This window comes from Salvelinus namaycush, chromosome 16, assembly GCF_016432855.1.
Source record: "Salvelinus namaycush isolate Seneca chromosome 16, SaNama_1.0, whole genome shotgun sequence".
In the NCBI taxonomy this organism is placed as follows: domain Eukaryota; kingdom Metazoa; phylum Chordata; class Actinopteri; order Salmoniformes; family Salmonidae; genus Salvelinus; species Salvelinus namaycush.
In genome coordinates, this window is record NC_052322.1 from 14,079,537 (window position 1) to 14,107,320 (window position 27,784).

Here is a 27,784-nt window from a genome sequence, read left to right on the forward strand (position 1 = left end):
CTATATAAAATTTTAGTTCACATAAAGATTAAGACCAATTCATCTCTTTTGAACAAAAAAAAATTCATCTGAAAAATCTGAAGCCCTATTGACAGTAAAATATTACTAAAATATCAAAATTGCCAACCGAAAATTCATGACAATCACTGGATTAGGTTGCATATCAATATTTTAAGTCATGTATTCCTGCTTGGACAGGTTAGAAGTAACACGGTCAGTAGTCGATTACACTTCTTAATAAAGCATTGTGAATGACTATGCCTTTAGAAGATTGCAAATGTATTTGTTGTGTGACGCTGCAAAATGTTTTGGGGGCGACACCAAATTTCAAAATAGGCTAGATTCATGTACAGTACAAGAAAAAAGTATGTGAACCCTTTTGGAATTACCTGGATTTCTGCATAAATTGTTCATAAAACTTGATCTGATCTTCATCTAAGTCACAACAATAGTCTGCTTAAACTAATAAAACAATTATACGTTTTCATGTCTTTATTGAACACACCATGTAAACATTCACAGTGCAGGGTAGAAAAAGTATGTGAATCCTTGGATTCGTTTGGCAGCAATAACCTCAACCAAACGTTTTCAGTATTTGCAGATCAGACCTGCACAACGGTCAAGAGGAATTTTGGCCATTCCTCTTTACCATACTGTTTCATTTCAGCAATATTCTTGGGATGTCTGGTGTGAACCGCTCTCTTGAGGTCATGCCACAGCATCTCAATTGGGTTGAGGTCAGGACTGGGCCACTCCAGAAGGCATATTTTTTTCCCTGTTGAAACAATTGTTGATTTACTTCTGTGTTTTGGGTCGTTGTCCTGTTGCGTCACCCAACTTGTTGAGCTTCAACTGGTGGACAGATCGCCTAACATTCTCCTGCAAAATGTCTTGATAAACTTGGGAATTCATTTTTCCAATGATAGTAAGCTGCCCAGGCCCTGAGGCAGCCCCAAATCATGAGGCTCCCTCCACCATACTTCGCAGTTGGGATGAGGTTTTGATGTTGGTGTGCTGTATGTTCCTTCCAAACAACTCAGTTTTAGTTTAATCTGTCCACAGAATATTTAGCCAATAGTGCTGTGGAACAACCAAGTGCTCTTTTGCAAACTTCAGACGTGCTGCAATGTTTTTGGACAGCAGTGGCTTCTTCCGTGGTGTCCTCCCATGAACACCATTCTTGTTTAGTGTTTTACTTATCGTAAACTCGTCAGATGTTAGCATGTTCCAGAGATTTCTGTAAGTCTTTAGCTGACACTAGGATTCTTCTTAACCTCATTAAACATTCTGCTCTTGCAGTCATCTTTGTAGGACGGCCACCCCTAGGGAGAGTAGCAACAGTGCTGAACTTTCTCCATTTATAGACAATTTGTCTTACTGTGGACTGACTTTTAGAGATACTTTTGTAACCCTTTCCAGCTTTATGCAAGGCAACAATTCTTAATCTTAGGTCTTCTGAGATCTTTCGTTTGAGGCATGGTTCACATCAGGCAATGGTTCTTGTGAATAGCAAACTCACATTTTGTGAGTGTTTTTAAAGGGCAGGGCAACTCTAACCAACATCTCTAATCTCGTCTCATTGTTTGGATTTCAGGTTAGCTGACGCCAATTAGCTTTTGGAGAAGTTATTAGCCTAGGGGTTCACATACTTTTTCCAACCTACACTGTGAATGTTTAAAAGATGTATTCAATATAGACAAGAAAAATTAACTAATAACACACAAATTGTAAGCACACTATCTATTGTGACTTAGATGATCCGATAATGACCAATTTATGTAGAAATCCAGGTAATTCCAAAGAGTTCATACTTTTTCTTGCCACTGTAGTTATTACTTCTAAAAAATACCACGGGGGGAGATTCTAATAGGACTACACTGTTTGGTTTGTTTGAACAAGGTCGCTGAGATTATTTTTGGTTATCAATGCTGCTTATTTGATGCAGCAGTCAAATGCCAAGCTAAACCAGACGTTGAAGTTAAGTGATTTGAAGCGGATTGGTGACAATGACAAGCGATAGGCTGTATAAAAAGTGCATTCGAAAAGTATTGACACCTTGAATTTGTCTACAATTTATTAAATTAATTGTTTTCCTCAATCTACACACAATACCCCACAATTGCAAAGAAAAAGCAGGGTTTTTAGAAATGTTTGTAAATTTAAAATACATTGTTATTTCCATAAATATTCAGACCCTTTGCTATGGTCCCGAAGAACACAGTGGCCTTACTCGTTCTTAAAATGGAAGAAGTTTGGAACCACCAAGACTCTTCCTAGAGCTGGCCGCCCGGCCAAACTGAGCAATCGGGGAGAAGGAACTAGGTCACGGAGGTGACCAAGAACCTGATGGTCACTCTGACAGCGCTCCAGAGTTCCTCTGTGGAGATGGGAGAACCTTCCAGAAAGACAACCATCTCTTCAGCACTCAACCAATCAGGCCTTTGTGGTAGAGTGGCCAGGCGGAAGCCACTCCTCAGTAAAACGCACAAGACAGCCCACTTGGAGTTTGCAAAAAGGCACCTAAAGGGGACTCAGACCATGAGAAACAAGATTCTCTGGTCTGATGAAACCAAGATTGAACTCTTTGGCCTGAATGCCAAGTGTCACATCTGGAGGAATCCTGGCACAATCCATACAGTGAAGCATGGTGGTGGCAGCATCATGCTGTGGGGATGTTTTTCAGCGGCAGGGACTTGGCGACTAGTCCGGATCAAGGGAAAGATGAAAGGAGCAAAGTAGAGAGATCCTTGATGAAAACCTGCTCCAGAGCGCTCAGACTGGGGCAAAGGTTCACCTTCCAACAGGACAATGACCCTCAGCACACAGCCAAGACAACACAGGAGTGGCTTTGGGACAAGTCTCTGAATGTCCTTCAGTGGCTCAGCCAGAGCCCGGACTTGAACCGGATCAAACATCTCTAGAGAGACCTGAAAATAGCTGTGCAAAACACCCCAAATACAGTTGTGCCAAGCTTGTAGCATCATACCCAAGAAGACGAGGCTGTAATGGCTGCCAAAGGTACTTTAACTTCTTGACGCATGGATCCCTTTAGCGGGATCATTTTCACCAACAACCGCTGAATTGCAGAGCTCCAAATACAAAAAAAATTGCTAGATATTTACAATCATGAAATCACAAGTGCAATATAGCAAAACACAGCTTAGCTTGTTGTTAATCCACCTGTCGTGTCAGATTTTGAAAATATGCTTTACAGCGAAAGCAATCCAAGCAGAACACCTAGCAGTCATGTAGATTGGTCACGAAAGCCAGAAAAGCAATAAAATGAATCGCTTACCTTTGATGATCTTCGGATGTTTGCACTCACGAGACTCCCAGTTACACAATAAATGTTCCTTTTGTTCAATAAAGATTTTTTATATCAAAACACCTCCATTTGTTTGGCGTGTTATGTTCAGTATTCCACAGCCTTAGGCAGGTCATCAAGGCTTGACGAATAGTATCCGTAAAGTTCGTAGAAACATGTCAAACGTTTTTAATAATCAATCCTCAGGTTGTTTTTAACATCAATAATCGATAATATTTCAACCGGACTGTAAACTATTCAATACTGGAGAGAAAGAAAATGTCGAGCAACGAGTGTCGCGCGCATCAACTAATGAGGGACATCCGTGTATCTCCACTGACGCATTTTGATAAATCTCGCTAATTTTTCAAAATAAAAGCTTGAAACTGTCTAAAGACTGTTCACACCCTGAGGAAGCCACAGGAAAAGGAATCTGGTTGATATCCCTTTAAAATGGACGAAAGGCAGGCAATGGAACAGTGATTTTTCAAAATAAGAGTCACTTCCTGGTTGGATTTCCTCAGGTTTTCGCCTGCAAAATAAGTTATGTTATACTCACAGACAATATTTTGACAGTTTTGGAAACTTGAGTGTTTTCTATCCTACTCTGTCAATTATATGCATATTCTAGCATCTGGACCTGAGAAAAAGGCAGCTTACAATGGGAACGTTATTTTTCCAAACAAATTCTGCCCCCTAGCTTCAAGAGGTTAACAAAGTACTGCGTAAAGGGTCTGAATACTTATGTAAATGTGATAATTCAGTCTTATTTTTTAATAAATTTGCAATCATTTCTAAAAGCTGTTTTTGCTTTGTCATTATGCATTATGGGGTAGTGTGTGTAGTTTAATGAGGGCAAAACAAATAAGGCTGTAATGTAACAAAATGCTCAAAAAGTCCAGGGGTTCAAATGCACTGTATGTAGAGAGTTAATTATTTTGTGAAACAATTGTGGCAAAAGAGAAAATTTGAACCAAGCAAGTTGTTGTAAAATAGAGCTTTGTCTACACAACTTCCCCAGACGTTGTGCAAGGAATTTACATTCGAGTCATTTAGCAGAAGCTCTTACCCAGCATGATTTACAGGAGCAATTAGGGTTAACCTGTTGAGGACAGAGGGCACTGTTTTCACTTTGGGGGGAAATCGTGCCCAATTTAAACAGCCTCGTACTCAATTCTTGCTCGTACAATATGCATATTATTATTACTATTGGATAGAAAACACTCTCTAGTTTCTAAAACCGTTTGAATTATATCTGTGAGTAAAACAGAACTCCTTTTGCAGCAAACTCCCTGACAGGAAGTGGAAAATCTGAAATCGATGCACTGTTCTAGGGTCTGCCTATTAAAGTCCTTGATATTTATTAGTTTAGATGCACTTCATACGTCTTCCACTAGATGTCGACAAGCAGTGAGAGAAGAAATTGAGTGTGTAACTTGATCTGGGCTCGAATAATAGCTCTTGGCATGACGTGTCACCAGTTTCCTGTTTTCTGGAGAGCGCGAGAAGGGACCTGGATTTGCCTTCTGATAAGCTGTCGTTATGGACGACTAATATCTCCGGCTTTGATTTTATTTGATACATGTGACAATATCATCGTAAAGTATGTTTTTTCAATATAGTTTAATCAGATTATTGACATTTTTTCGGGAGTTTTGCAGTGTTCCGTTCTCTGAGTTTGTTGACGATGGAGAGATTCGCGCCACTTGGCAAGTGTGCTTGCTAAATCGAGAGGGAAAAAGGCCGTTCTAAAACCAAACAACAATTGTTCTGGACAAAGGACCCCTTGTACAACATTCTGATGGAAGATCAGCAAAAGTAGGACCCATTTTATGATGCTATTTCATATATCTGTCTAACATGTTGTACTAGTCGTTTGCGCCCAGATTTTGGGTACTCTCTCGCTATACCTAAGCTGGATGTCGTAATGAAGTTATTTTTAGAATTCTAACACGGCGATTGCATTAAGAACTAGTGTATCATTTCCTATACAACATGTATTTTTTAGTTATGTTTATGAATAGTTATTTGGTCAGAATATGTGTCAGAAAAAGTGTCAGAAAAATATCCGGACGTTGTGGGAAAAAGATGCTACGTTAGCACAATGTATAACCACTGATTTCAGCTCTAAATATGCACATTTTCGAACAAAACATAAGTGTATGTATAACCTGATGTTATAGGACTGTCATCTGATGAAGCTTATCAAGGTTAGTCAATTATATATCTTTTGCTGGTTTATTCGCTATCGTGCCTATTGCTATCGCTAACGTGCCTTGATGAATGAATGCGGTAGTGTGGTAGGCTATTGTAGTAAGCTAATATAATGCTATATTGTGTTTTTGCTGTAAAACACTTTTAAAAAATCGGAAATATTGGCTGGATTCACAAGATGTTTGTCTTTAATTTGCTGTACACCATCGATTTTTCAGAAATGTTTTATGATGAGTATTTAGGTATTTGACGTTGGTGTCTGTAATTACTCTGGCTGCTTCGGTCCTATTTGTGCCGGTAGCTGTGATGGTAGCTGCAATGTAAAACTGATTTATACCTCAAATATGCACATTTTTCGAACAAAACATAGATTTATTGTATAACATGTTATAAGACTGTCATCTGATGAAGTTGTTTCTTGGTTAGTTAGGTTGGCTTTGTGCATGCTACCTGTGCTGTGAAAAATGTCTGTCCTTTTTTGTATTTGGTGGTGAGCTAACATAAATATATGTGGTGTTTTCGCAGTAAAACATTTTTTTTTAAATCGGACATGTTGACTGGATTCACAAGATGTGTATCTTTCATTTGCTGTATTGGACTTGTTAATGTGTGAAAGTTAAATATTTCTAAAAAATATCTTTTGAATTTCGCGCTCTGCCTTTTCAGTGGAATGTGGGAGGAGTTCCGCTAGCGGAACGCCAGAGCCAGACAGGTTAAGTGTCGTGGTCAAGGGGACAGACTGATTTTTCACCTGGTAGGCTCGGGGATTCGGTTTACTGGCCCAAAGCTCTGAACTGCTAGGCTACATGCCACCCTAGAATTTACCTTCCAATCTCCGAGCAATGTACTACAAGGACACGTTTATTTTGTGACTAAAAACATTCACGTAGTCCGTTGCGGTCCAAATCGTCCATTTGCGTAAAGTCTGGATTGCGTTTAAGGAATAATCCCCGTTGCGTCTCAAAACAGGGACACTCATCAACGCAAACTGTAAAAATGTGTTTTCAGAAAACGCACCATTGTATACACACCTATTCATTTCCTGCCTTACAAACAACCCACAAATATTGACTTAACACCCTGATGGGTCCACTTAAGATATAGCACCTCTAAAAACAGTCTTGAGGTAGGCTATTCTATGAGAGCGCTGTAAAAATATGGTTACACCCATTAGGCTAGTTCCAACCTCGCCAAAAATCACTGTCCAAAGTGTCATGTATAAATATGCAGTCCTGAAATTACAAGAACATTGGAAGCCTAAAATAATGCGCCCCGAGTTACTTTTGAAACAAATTTGAGAACCCATGTTTTTAAACCCTGGTAAAAGCAGTGTGTAGACTGTATAAGGGTCTCAAGGAATGAGAAACTCTTAATAAAAATGTGGTTCAGAAATCATGGATGAATGATGAGTTCTTGGTGTTAGACAACATATCCGATTCCCAACATGCAATGTTTTAAAAATATACTGAACATAAATGTAAGTGTTGGTCCCATTTTTCATAAACTGAGATAAGAGCCCAGAAATTTTCCATACGCACAAACAAAAATTCTCAAATTAATTTCCATCCCTATTAGAGAGCCTTTCTCCTTTGCCAAGATAATTAATCCAGTTGACAGGTGTGGCATATCAAGAAGCTGATTAAACAGCATGATCATAAGAGGTGCACCTTGTGCTGGGGACAATAAAAGGCCACTAAAATGTGCAGTTGTGTCACAACACAATGCCACAGATGTCTCAAGTTGAGGGAGCATGCAATTGGTATGCTGACCGCAGGAATGTCCACCAGAGCTGTTACCAGAGAATTGAATGTTCATTTCTACCATAAGCCACCTCCAAATGTTTTAGAAAATTTGCCAGTACGTTCAACCGGCCTCAAAACCGTAGACCACGTGTATGGCGTTGTGTGGGCAAGTGGTTTGCTAATGTCAACGTTGTGAACAGAACGGCGGTGGGGTTATGGTATGGGCAGGCATAAGCTACGGACAACGAACACAATTGTATTTTATCGATGGCAATTTGAATGTACAGAGATAACGAGACACGGAGTCCTTGTCGTGCCATGTTTCAGCATGATAATGCACGGCCCCATCTCGCAAGGATCTGTATACAATTCCTAGAAGTTAAAATATCCCAGTTCTTCCATGGCCTGCATACTCAGACCTATCACCCATTGAGCATGTTTGGGATGCTCTGGATCGACGTGTATGACAGCATGTTCCAGTTCCAGCGACGTCACACGGCCATTGCAGAGCGGGACAACATTCCACAGGCCATCAACAGCCTGATCAATTCTATGCGAATGAGATTTGTCACACTGTATGAGACAAATGGTGGTCACAACAGATACGGACTGGTTTTCTGATCCACGCCCCTACCATATTTTTAAGGTACCTGTGACCAACAGATGCATATCAGTATTCGCAGTCATTAGACATCCATATACTAGGGCCTAATAAATGTATTTCAATTGACTGATTTCCTCATGAACTGTAACTCCGTAAAATCAATGAAATTGTTGCATGTTGCGTTTATAATTTTGTTCAGTATACATGTCATTAGATGAGATGTGGTCAGATGTTAGTTTGTACAGTGCCTAAAGTAATATACCCATTATCTATTTGGCTCATGGAACAAGGCTTGCTCTGGTGTAGCTAAGTCTACATGAGAACTGCTGTGCTTTGTGGGGTTAAGGGTCGTCTCCATGTGCCCTGTTGTAGCAATACTAAATCAGGTCTGAAGTTCAGCGGGAGGCTGGGAGCAGCTGTACAGTGCCAACAGGCCAGACCAGGGTAGCATCTCACAGGGAAGTGAACATGCTGAAGCAAAGTGTCAACATTTCAGGTAAATTCAATACAGCACAAACATTACATTATATAACCAAGGCTTTGGAAGAGGAGGCATAGGCTAGCTCGTTTCTACCACTTAGGTTCGGGGTGTTTAATTCAGATTCTAAGCTCTTGAGAAGCTAAGGGGACCCCCCCCTTTAGGTTCTCAGCAAAAGGTACGGAACACAGCTGGCTTCATGTGAACTACAATCCCGACGCTCTATTTAAACGTTGTTCAAAGTTGCACCCGGCTGTCACACATCCTCTAGCAGACGTACGACATCCTCTCGCATTTCCATTGGACCATTCTTTTCCACATTTCCGGTCGTAGGCAGGTGTTACTCAAAATACAGCCGGGTGCAACTTCGCTAAACTGCGTACACTAAGTGTATCTTCTGCATTTGAAAACTTTCATACCAGTGAGAAATTATTTAAGGTCCAAATGATCCAAAACCGTATCGCGTGAGAGTAGGGCTGTGCCAGTCATGAAATTGTGTCAGCTGGTTCTTGTCATGCAAATGACTGCCGGTCTCACGGTAATTGAGCATTAATTACCATAAACACATTTAACATCCAGTCCTCCACGCATACAAGCTGCTGTTGCACTCCTTCGGAACAACTACATTTGAAAAAAGTATAATAAATCCATTTAATATACACCTAAAATAACATTTATTTATTGTGATGGCAGGTCTAAAGAAACATTATGATATGAAGAAAAAAAAACACTTCAGAAGAACAGGAGTCGGCCTACTGTACGTTATCTGGCTTGGATGCAGAGGCCTAGAGAGGCTAAACATGTTTATGTTAATTAATGCCAAATTACCATGAGACTGGCAGTCTTTTGCATGACAATAACCAGCTAAAAAAAATGTCATGACCACCACAGCCCTAAACCAGACCAATTATTTTTTGGGGGGGATTGATCAGCTTTAATACTGCAGATAGAGTGTAGCTTCCAGCAATGTGATTGTCTGCATCACTTCCAATCCCCCATATTTTTTTTGAAGGGGGCCCTTGGCAATGGGACTTGGGGTTAAGACCTTTGAATGCATGCATTGGCCCCAGGGGGGGAAAAAAGGGCCACAGATGCAAGAAAGGTCTCCTTCTTGGGTCACCCTTCTGTGTCTCAGCTAGCCCTTGATAATTGCTCTGAGGACCATTATATTACACACAAGTCATTGCAAGAAACCGTCTTCTGTGGGCGTGGGGGGGGGGGGTTGTTAAGGGCCTGAAAATTAAAAGGTGTCGCTTGTGGAATGGTTTTGGAAGCATAAGAACCATATCGGTGAGAAACAATTTTCCACCAAAAAAAAGGCTAAAATGATATACACCTTTATAGGGTTCCCACACAGCCATATTTCCATGTTACAGCACTTGTTAACGGAAAACAGACAGAAGATAGTTGACTACATGGGCTAATTAGCTATCTGCGTCGCCGTACACCTGTGTGTAAACTGAAGAAGCCACAAACATGCTGTCATTGTTTTTTTGCTATGTCAAAATTGCTCGAAATTGATAATTGTCTTATGATGCATGCATTTGGAATTTGTTGCTAAAACGAACTACTGTGGCAAAGACACCTTGCGCTCTCCAACCTAATGCCAGAGGAGAGTGCTTTGCTTGCTTTCACACGTTTAAAATGCATAGTGCATTCGGAAAGTATTCAGACCCCTTAATTTTCCACATTTTGTTAGGTTACAGCCTTATTCTAAAATTTATCAAATTGACCCCCCCCCCCTCAATATACACACAGTACCCCATAATGACAAAGCAACAACTTATTAAAATAAAAAAACTAATATCACATTTACATAATTATTCAGATCCTTTACTCAGTACTTTGTTGTTGCACCTTTGGCAGCAATTACAGCCTCAAATCTTCTTGGGTATGACATTACAAGCTTTGCACACCTGTTTTGGGGAGTTTCTACCATTCTTCTCTGCAGATCCTCTTAAACTGTCAGGTTGGATGTGGAGCGTCGCTGCACAGCCATTTTCAGGTCTCTCCAGAGATGTTCGATCGGGTTCAAGTCCGGCTGGGCCACTGAAGGACATTGAGACTTGTCCCAAAGCCACTCCTGCGTTGTCTTGGCTGTGTGCTGAGGGTCGTTGTCCTGTTGGAAGGTGAACCTTCGGCCCCAGTCGAAGGTCCTGAGCAGGTTGTCATCAAGGACCTCTAATTTGCTCCTTTCAGCTTTCCTGACTAGTCTCCCAGTCCCTGCTGCTGAAAAACATCCCCACAGCATGATGCTACCACCACGCTTCAGGTTTGCCAGGTTTCCTCCAGACGTGATGCTTGGTATTTAGGCTAAAGAGTTCAATCTTGGTTTCATTAGACCAGAGAATCTTGTTTCTTATGATCTGAGTCCTTTAGTTGCCTTTTGGCAAACTCCAAGCGGGCTGTCATGTGCCTTTTACTGAGCAGTGGCTTCCGTTGGGCCACTCTTCCATATAGGCCTGATAGGTGGAGTGCTGCAGAGATGGTTGTCTTTCTGGAATGTCCTCCAATCTCCACAGAGGAACTCCAGAGCGCTGTCAGTGTGACCATCGGGTTTTTGGTCAAGTCCCTGACTAAGGCCCTTCTCCCCCGATTGCTTAGTTTGGCCGGGCGGCCAGCTCTAGGAAGAGTCTTGGTGGTTCCTTTTTCCAATGAAGAATGATGGAGGCCACTGTGTTCTTGGGGACCTTCAATGCTGCAGAACATTTTTGGTACCCTTCCCCAAATCTGTGACTCAACACAATCCTGTCTCGGAGCTCTACGGACAATTCCTTCGTCCTCATGGCTTGGTTTTTGCTCTGACATGCACTGTCAACTGTGAGACATTTATATAGACAGGTGTGTACGCCTTTCCAAATCATGTCCAATCAATTGTATTTACCACAGGTGGACTCCAATCAAGTTGTAGAAACATCAAGGATTATCAATGGAAACAGGATGCACTGGAGCTCAATTTAAGTCTCATTGCAAAGGGTCTGAATTATGTAAATAAGGTATTTTTGTTTAGTTTTTCTTCAAATTTTGCCCCCCAAAATGAGATCTGTTTTCACTTTGTCATTATGGGGTACTGTGTTTAGATTGATGTGACAAATATTTTATATTTATTCAATCCATTTAGAATAAGGCTGTAACGTAACAAAATGTGTTAAAAGGGGTACGAATACTTTCCGAATGCACTACATGGAACAAAAATATAAACCCAACATGTAAAGCATTGGTCCCATGTTTCATGAGGTGAAATAAAAATCCCAGAAATGTTCCATATGCACAAAAAGCGTATTTCTCAAATTTGTGGACAAATTTGTTTACATCCCTGTTAGGATAATCCCATCCTTTGCCAAAATAATCCCATCCACTTGACAGGTCTGGGGGGGTGGCCTACCTACCCACGTGAAATCCATAGATGGGACCTAGTGAATTTAATTCAATTGACTGATTTCCTTACATGAACTGTAACTCCGTAAAATCTTTGAAATTGTCGCATGTTGCGTTTATATATTTTTTTCAGCATATATTCCATCTAATCCTACAATAATTGCTTGCAGTTCAGTCCAAAGTCTGCGGTGTGTGTGTACTTATGTGCATGCGTTTTGGATGCGAGTGTGGAAGGGGTACCTGTACCAGACAGGGGAGACAGACCAGGGCAGATGGGGAACAGATCGCTGGGTGGGATCCAAACAGCAGTGCAGCAGACAACGGGAGTAGGAGTAATACCCACTCGGGAGAAGCTTTTGTCGAGAGTAGAAGCTGAACGAAAAACATTGGGCGAAGGCAAAACCATGACGCCGGTAAAAACTCTAAATTCAAAAGCCAGATCAAACAGCCATTAAAGTAAAGAGCGAAAAAGTAAATGCTGCATGTGTCCCAGCAGCATCCTTAGCCAGCAGCTATTTTCCTGCAAACAGAGCTTGTCAAACCAAGCCTTTGATACGGAGTAGGGAGGCATGCATTTTCTGATGCTTATTGCCTAATGGTCTGGTGTGGTCACAAAACAATCCAAAGCCTATAGGCTACGAAGTGCATGCTCGGAGAAGCACAGAGCAAAGTTATATTTCTAAAATAGCGGGGATGGTGTAAATAAAACTAGGCTGCATTACACACCGCAATGGATATTCAAATCAAATGTTATTTGTCACATGCACCAAAAACAACAGGTGTTGTTGACCTTACAGTGAAATGCTTACATACAAGCCCCTAACCAAAAATGCAGTTAAGGAAAATGCCTACAAGAAATAAAGTATCATAATTAAAGAGCAGCAGTAAAATAACAATAGCGGGGCTATATACAGGGGGTACCGGTACAGAGTCAATGTGCGGGGGCACATGTTAGTCTAAGTAATTTATATACATGGGGGTGCAAGTAGTCTGGGTAGCCATTTGATTAGATGTTCAGGAGTCTTATGGCTTGCAGGTAGAAGCTGTGTTTAGAAGCCTCTTGGACCTAGACTTGGTGCTCCGGTACCGCTTGCCGTGTGGTAGCAGAGAGAACAGTATGACTAGGGTGGCTGGAGTCTGACAATTTTTAGGGCCTTTCTGACACCGCCTGGTATAGAGGTCCTGGATGGCAGGAAGCTAGGCCCCAGTACTGTACTGGGCTGTACGCACCATCCTCTGTAGTGCCTTGTGGTCGGAGGCCCGTCAGGATGCTCTCGATTGTGCAGCTGTAGAACCTTTTGAGGATCTGAGGACCCATGCCAAATCTTTTCAGTCTCCTGAGGGGGAATAGGTTTTGTCGTGCCCTCTTCACGACTGTCTTGGTGTGCTTGGACCATGTTAGTTTGTTGGTGATGTGGACACGAAGGAACATGAAGCTCTCAACCTGCTCCACTACAGCCCCGTCGTTGAGAATGGGGGCGTGCTCGGTCCTCCTTTCCTGTAGTCCACAATCATCTCCTTAGTCTTTGGGGCCGCAGGTAGCCTAGTGGTTGGAGCGTTGGGTCAGTAACCGTAAGGTTGCTAGATCGAAACCCTGAGCTGACAAGGTAAAAATCTGTCGTTCTGCCCCTGAACAAGGCAGTTAACCCACTGTTCCTAGGCTGTCATTGTAAATAAGAACAAATTCTTAACTGACTTGCCTAGTTAAAGAAAATATGTATAGTCTTGATCATGAGCCTCAGCTTGTTTTGCTCTTGCTGATCAGAAACGTGTTAGTGTGCTGCCTAACTCATGGCTGTGCTATGTAGGCCTACAGTGGCAATTCAGGAGGAGTCAAAGGAAATGGCAAAAAGCACAGGCATACCCATCGTTACCTTAAGATTTAAGAAAATAAAACAGATCCTATTATATAACGTGATCTATAACTTTGCTGTTTCGCAATGCTTTGTGCTACAAAAAAAAGCTGTATAATACCCAGGAAAGACGATGCATATGGGGATATCAAAGTTTCATTTCTTTGACATTCAGAGACAGCTACAACCATCTATAGCAGAGGAGACAGAATATGTACTTTGCTTGGGAAGAAATCTAATTCTGTCACCATCAATTGATTAAACTATTCACTTTCTGTACAATATAAGATGTTTAAACCCAGATAGCTTTTAGGTGATACACGTGTGATCTTCTCATTGGTTTACGCCACGGATGAGTAGCCAGCAGTTAAAGCATACTGTGTCAGGGGTGGAAATGTAGGCCTAACTTTTGAAAGTACCATGCTCAGATTCCTAATGATGTCTCAGATGTAATTATTTGCAGACAGGGACAATTTCATTACAAACGAGACACTGATTTGGCATTGGAGAAATATGCTACTATGAACACATAGGCCTCTCTGTCCATTCTTGGCCTGTAATTTCAGTCATTTGTGTGGCACAAAAAGATTATGCTTATATGCAAAATGAAGTAGAATTGCATGAAATGTTTATTACATTTTTCCCCCTCAGACCTGCAAATACAATGATAGATTTCTGCCATGCTTTTACTATAAAGGAGATCTTTACACCCCTACTCTTGTCCACGATGGTCTACGTACCCACAACCATCAGAATTCCTGCGTTGCCATGTAGCCAAATGCTTACAGGACAGAACAGTTTCTACAACTGCACATCCAAGGCTCTGGTCTGTTCAAGTAGTAAGGGTAAATGGTAGACATGTTCTCTGCTATCCACTTTGTTTTAATTATTTTGGGTATAGGGGAGGGTCATTTGTTGTTGTTTTTTCAAGCACTCAGGGATGGTATGGTAAGTGCTATCCATTGTCATTTCAGGGAGGTCCAATTTTCTCAACGGAACCCTTATTATAAATATGTTGTAGACAAAATAATGAAAAGGGCAGTCTGGTTGCCTCAATAAATAGACAAAGCTTTGTAGTTGAACAAGTTGTTACATGCATCAAAAAAAATGTATGACTTAACATTAAAAAAAACTTGCGACTCGACTCGTTCTTAGAATGTGACTCGAGACTTGCTTGTGACTCGAATAATAGTGACTTGCTCCCAACTTGGTGTACAGTAAGTGTACATTTGTGAAATTATTTTTGATGTGATATTAAAGTAGAGGGATTTATGTTTCTAGAACCGTACCGCAATTGAAAATCAATTCACGTTTAGATGGAGCGTTTGGCTGTTTTGGCTTCCAGAGCCAATTCGCCCTTTAAACAGAACATGTAAGGTGCTTTGACTAAGGAGTAACCTTAGGCTCTTTAGTCCAATATTGGGCTATGCCTCAGCTAATGACCAGCTGGAGGCACACACACAGTACCAGCTGAAGGGTCCCCGTAGAGTACCCCGTAATAACATAAGGCTACAGTTATTATAAAATACTAACGTTACTTGAGTTAAAGCCTAAAAGCATTTAGTTTAAAATATTCTTCAGTATCAAAAGTAAATGTATACATTTCTAATTCTTTATATTAAGCAAACCAGACGGCACAATTGTCTTGTTTTAAAACATTTACGTTTAGCCAGGGGTACAATCCAACATAATTTACAAACGAAGCATTTGTGTTTCGTGAGTCCGCCAGATATCGGAAGTAGGGATGACCAGAGATGTTATCTTGATAATGTGCGTGAATTTGACCATTTTCCTGTCCTACTAAGCATTCAAAATTTAACGAGTACTTTTGGGTGTCAGGGAAAAATGTATGGAGTAAAAAGTACATCATTTTCTTTAGGAATGTAGTAAAGTAGCCTACGGAATCCAGATACACCCCCACAAACAATAATTCTGTATTTGTACTTAAAAGTAGTTAACACCACTGCATCCATGGCATGGTTTTCATTGAACAAACACAATAGTTAGAACTCTTTTAACAATGTAGTTAGCACGGATGAACATCTCGCTGAAATGCTTTTATATGAGGTTTAAAATTACTTACAAAAGTCTCTCGCACTCTGTTGTGGAAAAGTTGTTCTCTAACCGACACGTCGTCTACTTCCATCCTACGAAACCATAACGCATGGGTTAAAATATAATAAAACGTGACTAAAAGCGCGGTGACCAGGCGATAAAACAACAAAACATCTGTCGCCGGTTAGACCATTGTGGCAAGCTACCTACATTTGTCCTAAACTAATTGCAAAACTACGGTCATTGTACCCCTGTTTCAACTCCACTAGCAAGCATCAGGGTCCTCGGTGCGCTATAACCGTACGGGGCGGGCCGTGGGCAGGGGTGGAGAAAGGGGAGAGCTGTTAGATGTATTTCCTTGCTGACATTTTGTTCAAGATTCGAATTTACGGATACATTTATGACAGTAGATTAGAACACAGTTAATTCCAAACACAACATGGGAGGGGTGGCGGTGGGGGGACCGCGCCTCTCCAATTAAATGTAAAAATCTGGTATTGATTGGTTGAATATTTCCCTAGGGTATATTGTGATTGGCAGATGAAACTTCGCTCTGAGCTGATTGGTCCAAGCATTGTTTCATGAAAAATTGAACCCTGATGTTTTTATCAAAGTATTTTACTAGAATAAAATCATACATTTCTGAAGCATAATATTGACAGGAACATGCATGTATACACATTTGTTTACTTTCCACCACTATTAAAACATTGAAAGTATTCTGTCCCAAATTACCATATTTACGCCTGTTTTATCATTGCAGTTATCCAGGAAGTGTGAATCAAGTTTATTGTGCCTATTCAGGGCCCAGAAGGCCTATCAACTTCATTGTCACCATCCAAAGTCCATTACTGATGCAATAACAATCTCTAAACCACGGAAGAATTTGTACTGCCAAGATTGATTTGTGTCGTAAGTTTGTGTCTTTTACAAAATAACTCAAAATCATATTTATGTAAGTCTAATCAAGGGTACATTCTGTGGTCTATCAACAGTAAGTTCATAGAGAATGTGATATACTGCAGTGATTCATTTTGTTCCATGAAAACGGCATGTTCTTGTTCTTATCAGTCCAGCTTTGTCATCATGTTATGGATCCGTAGCACCCAAAGTGTACTGTTTTAACTGTTTATAATAATAGTGTGTATTATTTATCTTTTATCTCTTATTCTGTCCCTTCGTTCTTCACATTCCTAAACATTAACAAATGTTCAGAGAGGTACACTGAACAAAAATATAAACGCAAAATGTAGTGTTGGTCCCACGTTTCATGAGCTGAAATAAAAGATCCCAGAAATGTTCCATACGCACAAAAAGCTTATTTCTCAAAAATGTTGTCCACAAATTTGTTTATATCACTGTTAGTGAGCATTTCTCCTTTGCCAAGATAATCCATCCATCTGACAGGTGTGGCATAACAATAATCTGATTAAACAGCATGCTCATTACACATGTGCACCTTGTGCAGGGAACAATAAAAGGCCAAACTAAAATGTGCAGTTTTGTCACACAACACAATGCCACAGTTTTGAGGGAGTGTGCAATTGGCATGTTGACTGAAGGAATTTCCAGCAGAGCTGTTGGCAGAGAATTGAGTGTTCATTTTCCTACGATAAGCCGCCTCCAACGTCGTTTGAGAGAATTTGGCAGTACGTCCAACCGGCCTTACAACCGCAGACCGTGTGTAACCATGACAACCCAGGATCTCCACATCCTGCTTCTTCTTCGTCTGAGACCAGCCACCCAGATAGCTGATGAAACTTTGGTTTTGTAGAACCAAATCATTTTTGCACAAACTGTCAGAAACCATCTCAGGGAAGCTCATCTGTGGGCTCGTCGTCCGCACCAGGGTCTTGACCTGACTGTAGTTCGGCGTCGTAACTGACTTCAGTGGGCAATTTCTCACCTTCGATGGCCACTGGCACGCTGGAAAGTGTGCTCTTCACGGATGAATCCCGGTTTTAACTGTACCGGGCAGATGGCAACCGGGCAGATGGCAGACAGCGTAATGTGTACGGCGTCGTGTGGGGGAGTGGTTTGCTGATGTCAATGTTGTGAACAGATTGCCCCATGGTGGCGGTGGGTTATGGTATGGGCAGGCATAAACTACGGACAACGAACACAATTGGATTTTATCAATGCAAATTTGAATGCACAGAGATACCGTGACGAGATCCTGAGGCCCATTGTCGTGCCATTCATCCGCCGCCATCACCTCATGTTTCAGCATGATAATTCACGGCCCCATGTCGCAAGGATCTGTACACAATTCCTGGAAACTGAAAATATCCCAGTTCTTCCATGGCCTGCATATTCACCAGACATGTCACCCATTGAGCATGTTTGGGATGCTCTGGATCGACGTGTACAACAGTGTGTTCCAGTTCCCGCCAATATCGAGCAACTTCGCACAGCCATTGAAGAGGAGTGGGACAACATTCCACAGGCCACAATCAACAGCCTGATCAAGTCTATGCGAAGGAGATGTGTCGCGCTGCATGAGGCAAATGGTGGTCACACCAGATACTGACTGGTTTTCTGATCCACGCCCCTACATTTTTTAAAGGTGTCTTTGACTAACAGATGCATATCTGTATTCCCGGTCATGTGAAAACCATAGATTAGGGCCTAATGAATGTATTTCAATTGATCGATTTCCTTATATGAACTGTAAGACAGTAAAATCTTTGAAATTGTTGCATGTTATGTTTATATTTTTGCTCAGTGCTAATTACATAATTAGGCTATGATAACTGTTACATAGTTACAATGTGTGTCATATTTATTTCCTTCAATGAAGACGTGTATGTATTTCCCTGAATGCTGTGTATGTTCTCGTATATCATAGTTTTTGCTCATTACTTTCAGCCTGTGACTGCGTTAACCTTCTTTCATAAATAATCCACATTTTGCTTATGAATTGCAGACTCTCGTCTTCAAGGATGACTGTTTTTCTTCTATAGTCCAAACATTGATCCACTGAGATCCTATCCATCCTATCATCATGACGAAAAGTGTGACTGTCACCTATGCCTTATGGGCAATGGGTGGACCGTTGGGCCTTCATCACCTGTACTTAGGAAGAGACAGCCATGCCCTGCTATGGATGCTAACCCTTGGGGGCTTTGGAGTTGGCTGGGCCAGAGAGTTCTTTCGTATCCCTGCATACGTGGGAGAAGCCAACCGGGAGACAGAAGGAGGGTTAAGAGATAGCAAAAGGCATCCTATAGCCAGACCTCCACCTGTGAGCTTTGCCAGATTTGCTGGTCAGATTTCCGTAGGGATCTATTTTGGAACGGTGGCACTGATCGGCCTGAACTCACTGAGTTTCTTCTACCTGATTGTACTGCCGCTGTGTGTGGGCGCCGGGGTCCACCTGGTTTCCAGTGTGGGAGAGCAGACAACAGACCTACACAAGACCCTCATAGCCTGTGTCATCACCTCCCCTATCTTCTATGGCAGCACCATCTCCCCTCTGCCCATCAGTATCGCTGCCAGCGTCACAGCGTCACAGCACCGCAGGTTCAAAACCCATCCACCTTCTGGGAGTCAACAAGAACTGGGTATGTAGACCATGGCCCATGATTTTACATCTCCAACCAACTATGTTCCACTATTACAATAGGCCAAAGTCCATCCAAACCTGCCTATGATGACCTTTTACAGCTAGTACTATCTATAAAGTAGGGGCGGCAGGTAGCCTAGTGGTTAGAGCGTTGGACTAGTAACCGAATCCCTGAGCTGACAAGGTAAAAATCTGCCCCATAACAAGGCAGTTAACCCACTGTTCCTAGGCCGTCATTGTAAATAAGAATTTGTTCTTAACTGACTTGCCTAGTTAAAAAATAATAATAATAATAATAATTGGCGTTGCTGGCCCCCTGGAGGCCATTACAACAGAAGACATGCAGATACTGTTGCCAAATCTATAGAGTAGTAGAATATATTACCCTTCCAATGCTTTCAGTCATAAAAAACACAATTATCTCTTGGTGTCTAACGCTGAATCAACAATTCTCCTCCTTGTTACTAATATCTTGTTACTTGTATCCATATGTGTCTGTTTCTGTTGTCTATAGGTCCTCGTCTCTACCGTCTGGCCCTAGTCTGGCTGGCATTCTCAGCTCCACTGGGATACAGTATCTTCCACAACACCACAGCCACTCTCTACTACCTGTCTGACTGTGTGGCAGCCCTGCTGGACATGTTCTGGTTCTTTCCCTGGCTCCGCTCGGTGGTGGAGTATTTCCTGCTGCTACCCTACAGGTACAACCATAACCACAAGTGACTAGAAACACACAAACAAACAAACATACAAACAAATATAAGTTTAAGAAGTTGCTGAATGAATCATTTTAGGGATAGGATTTTGTTCTTGTTTATGTGTTTGAGTATGAACCCAGGAAGATTAGTCCTGAGGCTGGTGGGAGGACCTATAGGAGGACAGGATCATTGTAATGGCTGGAATGGAATATATAGAATTGAGTCAAACGTGGTTTCCATATGTTTGATGTGTTTGATACCTTTTCATTAATTCCATTCCAGCCATTACAATGATCCTGTCCTCCTATAGGTCATCCCACCAGCCTCCTCTGGTCCGATGTATAATGAGTATCTTTCGAACCTAAACTGAACTAAACTAAAACTTATAGGATACTGGGTGCTTTCACGGGCTGGGGCCCCTCGGAGGAGAGCTGGAGGAAAGTTTTGGAGATACTGCTCACAGAGCGCAGTCAGAGGGAGAGAGAGGCACTGCAAGTGAGTATGACTGTGTAACATTGAAACATTGAGCTATAGCAGAGGGGTCGATACCATTGATGTTGCTGCCCCTGGGGGTAGTTACCATAGCAAGATTCAATTGATGTGTCTGCCTTTGGTGCGGCTACAATAGCATACATGCAGTCAAATACTATTGATGCTGCTGGTTGGCTCGATTTTCTGTATCTCAATGAGCATGCCCTACTATGCCTGCCCCATGCTGTATATGTCTGTGTGTTTCAGATGTTGTCAGTGAGTAAGGACGCTTCTATGGAGGAGGTAACACGTAGCTACAGAGAGCTGGTGAAGGTGTGGCACCCAGACCACAACCCTGGCAGCAAGATGGAAGAGGCACAGAAGATGTTTATACAGATCCAGGAAGCCTATGAGACTCTGCTCAGAGGACAGAAGCCTGATCATCGAAATAAATGATTTCCCTGCTCGACCCGTCAACCCAAATGCCAATGATGTGGCACGGACTTGGTCGTCCTCTCACAGGATCAACTGTCATAATGTGTTTTATCCAAGTCAAGAAGGGATACTTTCTAGATGCATATTACTTTTTGTAGTAGCCAGGTTGCTCTCTTTTCTTTAATGATATGTATTTTATTTTCTCAGACAAACATGTCACATGGGTTCTTATAGCAGGATTACAGCAGCATAGCAATATTGTAAACCATTTCAAGCTGTTAGACAGCTGTACATTGGGGTTGATGTTAAAATATATGTTCTGTATCCAACTTCTTGATAATAGTGACTCCAATATTTAGGTTGCTCTATTATAATAATACAAATAAATTGCTGCCATCTTGTGGTGAATTGTAGAACGCCAACTATAATGATTGTCAATTAATATAATAGAAAAATGCTCTCTAGACCAGTACCTAAACATCACACCTTTCTGATTTAAAATATGTACTTTTTGGTGCCTCAATAAATCTGCTGTTTTCCACATCACATCACAGCCTGTGCATCGATGTTTTCGGCAATCACTAGCTACTGATCAGGTTATGGTCTTCTCTAGACGTTGCAGGTTTCAACTAATGGTTGCGTGCCACGTCATCGACTGTGCAGTCGGGGACCAAATTGCTATAACATTTGATGTGGTTAGCCAGTGGGTAAAACCTATCCAGGCGTTGTAAGACCTGGTATGCGTCAGCAACGCCTGGGCAGAGGAACGCGCCCAATCTGTTGTAGGCTATTCGGCCTGTATGCCAGCGGTCAGTGCTATCCGTGTTCCTTGGGACGTCCCTACCCTATAAACCATAACCCTTACCCATTTACATTTCAACTTCAATGGTTTATGGACGTCCCAAGGAGCCCGGATTGCATCGGGCTCAACATGGGCCCGGAAGTTGTCAGGTAATATTTATATCCGGAGATGCTGCCGTCGCCGGAGACAACAAACAGATATTCTGACATTTAAAAACGACAACAATAGTCGTTCGTCAGGTAAGGAAGAGGGTGATGCACTTGTTAACAACAGCGTTTAATCAAAGAAAGTGACATTTTGGCAAGGATATGTTTCGGGCTAGTTCAGGTGGACAGCATTTGTCGGGTGGTGGGTGCCATAGCAACGTCTCAGAAGAAACATTATTCCGCTAGTTTCACAGACATGTCATTTTCGGATGACAGCTGCATCAATCGGGGAAGTGCCCATCTAAATGGCATTTGTGTTGACTTTTGATGCTTGTTTGCACCAATATTAATTTATCGCGCCCTTATTAACCTGTCACGTTCCATCATCAGCTTGTTCCATCAAAGCCAGCACAGTGACATGGCAACACGAAACGAATGTCAGGGGCGTATTCATTCCGCCGATTCTGTTGAAAAACGTTTCTTAAACGGAACGAAAAGGGGAGGGACCTACTTGAATTTGTCTAACAGAAACTCTCGTTTTGCTCTGTTTGGTTCTAAAGACTTAACGGTTTCCATAATGAATTCACCCAAGGAATGTCTTCCATTAATATGATTGGCGTACCGGCGGTACCAAAGGCTGGGGGGTAGACTGTCCATCCTCTTGCTGATGGATGGATAGCTTTATATTGGCCTCACCAGGATCACTCAGTAACCAAAATGTTACATTTGGGTCTGATTAGAAGATCCATGTAACATTTAAAATACATGAAAATAATACAATGTAATAATTGATTTACTTATCATGATGATAAACCAGAGAAATGTGATAAAACATATACCCCACATTTCCTGGGTATGTGGTGGAGGAGGGAGGAGAGTTCAAGTGTCACACTTCAGCACTGACTATAAATGTTGAACTTCTCATATGTGCATTTCCTGGCAACTGAGTATAGGTAATCTAGATAGACTAGAGAAAAGTGCCAGTTAGACAGACAATACAAACTTGTGTCAAACAATCTATTACTGCATTTACTGCAGTCAGATATTTGAAAAAGAAAGCTGCTATAAAGAATACATTTAACATCATTGCTCTGACTTGTCTGTTTTTCTCTCTGTGCCATAGTCAGCTGGTGAGAAAATGAATGCTGATGACTGCAATGGATTTTCATATATGTCAGGTATGGGAAAAACAGTGGATGTTTCTTGTGCTAGACTTATTCCAAAAATTCTTTTTTAGAAGTAACACAATTGGTCTAATTATGTTTAGGCCTGGTTCAGTACATGGAATACAAGTGCATACTGTGTGTGTGTGTGTGTGTGTGTGTGTGTGTGTGTGTGTGTGTGTGTGTGTGTGTGTGTGTGTGTGTGTGTGTGTGTATGTGTGTGTGCGTACGTGTGCGTACGTGTGTCTTCACAGGCAATGGAGGAGAGTCAGCAAAGGAGCGAGGTGATTTCTGTGGAGGTCTGAGGTTTCCAACATTGACCACTCCAAACTGTAAACAGTCCTCTCCAAACAGATCTCTTAGTGGTCAGTCATCGCTATACGCTGAGTGTACAAAACATTAATAACACCTTCCTAATATTGAGTGGCAACACCTCCCCCCTTCCCCCCTTTTGCCCTCAGAACAGCCTCAATTCATCGGTGCATGGACTCTACAAGGTGTCAAAAGCGTTCCACAGGGATGCTGGCCCATGTTGACTCCAATGCTTCCCACAGTTGTGTCAAGTTGGCTGGATGTTCTTTGGGTGGTGGACCATTCTTCATACACATGGGAAACGGTTGAGTGTGAAAAACCCAGCAGCGTTGCAGTTCTTCACAAACGGGTGTACTACTACCATAACCCATTCAAAGGCACTTCAATATTTTGTCTTGCCCACACATACACACTCCATGTCTCAATTGTCTCAAGGCTTAAAAATCCTTCTTTAACCTGTCTCCTCCCCTTCATCTACACTGATTGAAGTGGATTGAAGAAACATCATTAAGGGATCATAGCTTTCACCTGGATCCACCTGGTCAGTCTATGTCATTGAAAGAGCAGGTGTTCTTAATGTTTTGTATACTCAATGTTTGTCTCCTATCTACGATCTCGGTAACCTATTGACTGTACTGTATTTAATATATCACAAGCAAAACTGACTGAAAGAAGTCAGTGGGCAGTTATCTCCCTTGAGGAATTATTTCCATACGATACATTTTTATCGGTATTTTAATATATAAAGATTTACTTCCGTGCAATTTAAGAAATATGTTTCCGTATGCTAAGTTCTGATGATTATTAACAAAGCGTCTCTCGCCTGTCTCCACTTTCCTTAGTGAGCTCCATTAAGATAGAACTCTACAGTGACAATGAGTCTGCAGGTTCTCCACAGCCAGAGAGAAGAGATGGAGAGAGGGATGATGGGTGGAGGGATGAAAGAGGGGACAAGACAGAAGAGGGGAGTGAGGTATGGGGAGGACCAGGAAAGGGTTACGGGGAGCTGGCCAGTCCTCAGCCTGCATCTGCTGGTCCCATCCGACTGCCCAATTGTAAGCTCCAATGTGACGTGTGTGGAATGGTCTGCATCGGGCCCAATGTACTAACAGTGCACAAACGCAGCCACACAGGTGAGGATGAATAGACTGCAGGTTAGACCTCATAGACCACACTCCTTTGGCTTAGCTGTAAAAACGGTGATTCGATATGGATCGACTACCTTGCTACAACTTGATAGTATTGACATGGATAACGAGGAATGAATTGTGTGTGTGTGTGTGTATTTTGTCAGGTGAGCGTCCATTCATGTGTAACCAGTGTGGAGCCTCCTTCACCCAGAAGGGGAACCTGCTGCGCCACACAAAGCTGCACTCTGGAGAGAAACCCTTTAAATGTCCCTTCTGTAACTACGCCTGTCGCCGCCGGGACGCACTCTCTGGACACATCCGCACACACACTGGTAAGACACAGTAGCCTGCTTTCTAATGTCAAGCCAGGAAACTGGTGAGACCATTTGGGCTCTAAGTGGGACCAGATGGGGAATAGATCCTCTACCTGTAACAAGGTATTAGCTCACTATGTAATGTAATAGTATTGTAATATCATCACTTCTCAGTATTAGGTGTCTGCACTTCGTACTACATTTTGCTCATATTGCATCTAGAAAAAAGTACAAATCTATAGCACAATGCATGTGATTGCATTAGAAAAGTCAATTTAGCTCTAGAGTGAGGCTCAGAGGAAATAGATACCTATTGTCTTTACAGGAATGTAAGTTACCACGTGCAAGAAATGACATTTAAAACTATTCAAAACAGGATGTCCTGTTGGTGTTTTTCAATTTAATGTAGACATGCATTCAACAGTTGTTGATAGAGACAGGCAAGCCCTGGTGGGTCTCTGCCTTGCTGTTCTGAACAAATAGGTTCATTTTCGAAGAAAGCAAACTTGCACAACGTCGGATTTCGGTGAAATGACGTCAGTTTCTCCGACTGCTTGGTAAGGTGGAACGTTGCGGTGGAGAGTCGAGTGTTTTTTACCGCCGTAGGCGTGGAACAGAGAACAATTTCGGGAATTCACGGAGAAGGGGGAGTACATAGTGTAACGACTAGGTCATGAACTAGTACTGAATGATTGAATAAAACTCTAATTATGCACAACTACATGTATCTTTTTATTTGACTTACTTGCAGGAATAACTAACTTCCCTAGGAAACAATCAGTAGTTTTGTCATATTTTGTAGACCTCATTTTACCAAAACAGACCAAAAGAGAAGGATGCATTACCCATTGATTGACCCATGAATCGCTGTGTTTCTGTGCTGCAGTGCCCTCTCTGACAGTGGGTAAACTTTACAAATGCAGTTACTGTGGTCGTAGCTACAAGCAGCAGAGTACCCTGGAGGAACACCTTGAACGCTGCCAGAACTACCTAAAGAGTCTACAGAACCATCAGCCAGCACTCAGCACTGACCCCACTACACAGGGTAACATACACACACATCGTAATGTGAAATGTACAGGGTAACACACATTGACTCTGTCATCATCCACACGACACAAACATGCTGAAATGCACTGTGCTCCTTCATTTTGTGTTAGTTCAATCTGAGCTCACTGGCCCAGTCAATGTACTGTGACCCAGAAGACTGTTTTTCCAGTATTATGTCAATGTAGTGTCTATTTGAACAGAGTCTGCTGTGTTTTGTGTAGGGGAGGAGTCCCCAGGCATGGAGCTGATCCCTGAGCCAGAACCTGTCCTCCAGCCGTCCACTGAGAAACAGTCCTTCATACACAGGCTGGTCAACAGCGTCACCAAACGCAAGAGGTCCACACCACAGAAGTTTCTGGGTGAGTTTTCTCCTGTTTATATATTTCCATGTTCCTGAAGGTATTGAAGCTCAACATTGCTTTAACATGATGATACAGTCCTATGAACCTGAGGTCGTCAACACTGATGTGTCCTTCTTTACAGGAGAAAAGCACATGAGGCTCAACAACCGTGATCTACCTTATGAACTATCCCCTGACCCTGAAGAGGATAAGAATGGGGACCTGCACTCTGACCTTGATGGAGAAGCTGGTGCTACAGGGTTAGCAAGGATTGGGGGCAGGTTCCTCCGCAGGTGTGAAGGTGGTGAGGACCCTGGGTCTAAGCCCCCTCAGCTGGCCCTCCCCTACCCTGCCTGCCTGTCCGACTCCAGCCCAGTCATCAGCTCTGTTTACAGCCACCGGACTCCTCTGGGTCCCCAGGTCAATGGTGGAGCTGGAGATGTGGCCGTGTCTGTGGAGCTCGCTGGACGGGAAGCAGGTGAGGGACACAAGAACGTACCCTCAGGTCACAGCAACATCCACAGCCTCACTGTCAGCAACGGCCCCAGCAACGGCCCCAGCAACGGCTGCCACGATTTCAAAGACAAGTCCGACACAGAGAGCACAGCAGAGGAGCAGCAGAGCACCAGGGTTACAGCTCCAACCAGCAACTCCAACAACCCCCACCTCCTCCCTCATCTACATTACCCAACACCAGGCCTGCTCCGCAGCCGCACCCATCTCCGTCCCAACCCCAGCCAGGCCAACGACCCAGACATAGAAAGGGAGAGAGGGGACAGGGCCTGCCCCGTGCCCATCATCATCACCACCATCCCAACTAGCGTGAAGGGATCGGGGACCCCCGGTTTAGGGTCACCGTCCATCTCCAGGGAGGCTTCTATACAGGTGGTGGACGGGGAGGGGCGAGCGGTGCGGTCATTCAGCTGTGAGCACTGTCGCATGTTCTTCCTGGACCACGTGATGTTCACCATCCACATGGGCTGCCACGGCTTCCGCCAGCCCTTCCAGTGCAACGTCTGTGGGCACCACAGCCAGGGCCGTTACCAGTTCACCTCGCACATCATCCGCGGGGAGCACCAGGTGGGCTGAGGAGGGGGGGGTTAAAGAGGAGATTCGGTCCCAACTTGGCCCTTCCCCTTGAATGTTTACACATCTGAAGGGTCTGGATAGGGATAATCAGTGTACTGGGGGAGCTTTCACTGTATTGCTTCCACCTTACAGATCAATTCACATCATTAAGGCCAAGGGTAGAGGTGGGAGCGAATTGGGAGGGAGGGAGGGAGGGAGGGAGGGAGGGAGGGAGGGAGGGAGGGAGGGAGGGAGGTGTCTGCTGCTTTAAGAAGACATGGGCTCAGGTTTGTTCTGCACCACGTTACACAGAGACAGACACACATTGCCTTAACTGTTACATAGCAGCAAACCGTTCATTTTATTATTTTTAGAGTACGTGATCATGTGTAAAGGAGATTATGATGAACGTAAAATATCCTGTTTAAGGGCACTTCAATATTTAGGTGACGTGGATCGTTTACTGTGGATGGTTACAGATTTCAGGGGTGGAGAAGTAGAGAGTTAATAGGAGCCTTATAATTCCGGTGCAGATCAGACTCTTGAACCATCCAGTGATAGATAGGAGTTGACTGAGGTGGTCAAATGCGATTGAGGATTTCACTTTTAGATTCTTTGCTTAAATGTGATAATAGTGTGAAGTGAAATGACTTTTACCTTT

The 27,784-nt window shown here is 42.7% G+C and overlaps 3 protein-coding genes across 4 annotated transcripts in view; 2 read left to right on the forward strand and 1 right to left on the reverse strand.

Moving 5' to 3' along the window:
• LOC120061021 (limb region 1 homolog-like protein) overlaps positions 1–15,903 on the reverse strand; it is a 43,042-nt gene extending 27,139 nt beyond the window's left edge. Inside the window, exon 1 of the mRNA XM_039010507.1 lies at positions 15,657–15,903. Coding sequence (XP_038866435.1) covers positions 15,657–15,719 — 63 coding nt within the window. The 5' untranslated portion in view covers positions 15,720–15,903. The remainder of the gene's footprint in view (positions 1–15,656) is intronic.
• dnajc22 (DnaJ (Hsp40) homolog, subfamily C, member 22) lies at positions 8,290–21,345 on the forward strand. 2 transcript variants are annotated; one of them, XM_039010509.1, is made up of 5 exons: positions 8,290–8,360; positions 18,555–19,191; positions 19,708–19,894; positions 20,281–20,386; positions 20,630–21,345. In XM_039010509.1, the coding sequence occupies exons 2-5, from the start codon at positions 18,633–18,635 to the stop codon at positions 20,816–20,818; spliced, it is 1,041 nt and encodes a 346-aa protein (XP_038866437.1). In that variant the 5' UTR covers positions 8,290–8,360; positions 18,555–18,632; the 3' UTR covers positions 20,819–21,345. The 2 variants fall into 2 exon arrangements, with proteins under 2 accessions (XP_038866437.1, XP_038866436.1); XM_039010508.1 differs by lacking the exon at positions 8,290–8,360 and adding an exon at positions 16,413–16,540.
• Positions 21,346–21,520: 175 nt separating this feature from the next.
• Positions 21,521–27,309, forward strand: LOC120061023 (zinc finger protein Eos-like). The gene is made up of 8 exons (XM_039010510.1): positions 21,521–21,838; positions 22,869–22,923; positions 23,163–23,273; positions 24,063–24,353; positions 24,515–24,682; positions 25,551–25,709; positions 25,936–26,073; positions 26,198–27,309. The coding sequence occupies exons 2-8, from the start codon at positions 22,884–22,886 to the stop codon at positions 27,142–27,144; spliced, it is 1,854 nt and encodes a 617-aa protein (XP_038866438.1). The 5' UTR covers positions 21,521–21,838; positions 22,869–22,883; the 3' UTR covers positions 27,145–27,309.
• The last annotated feature ends 475 nt before the right edge of the window (positions 27,310–27,784 follow it).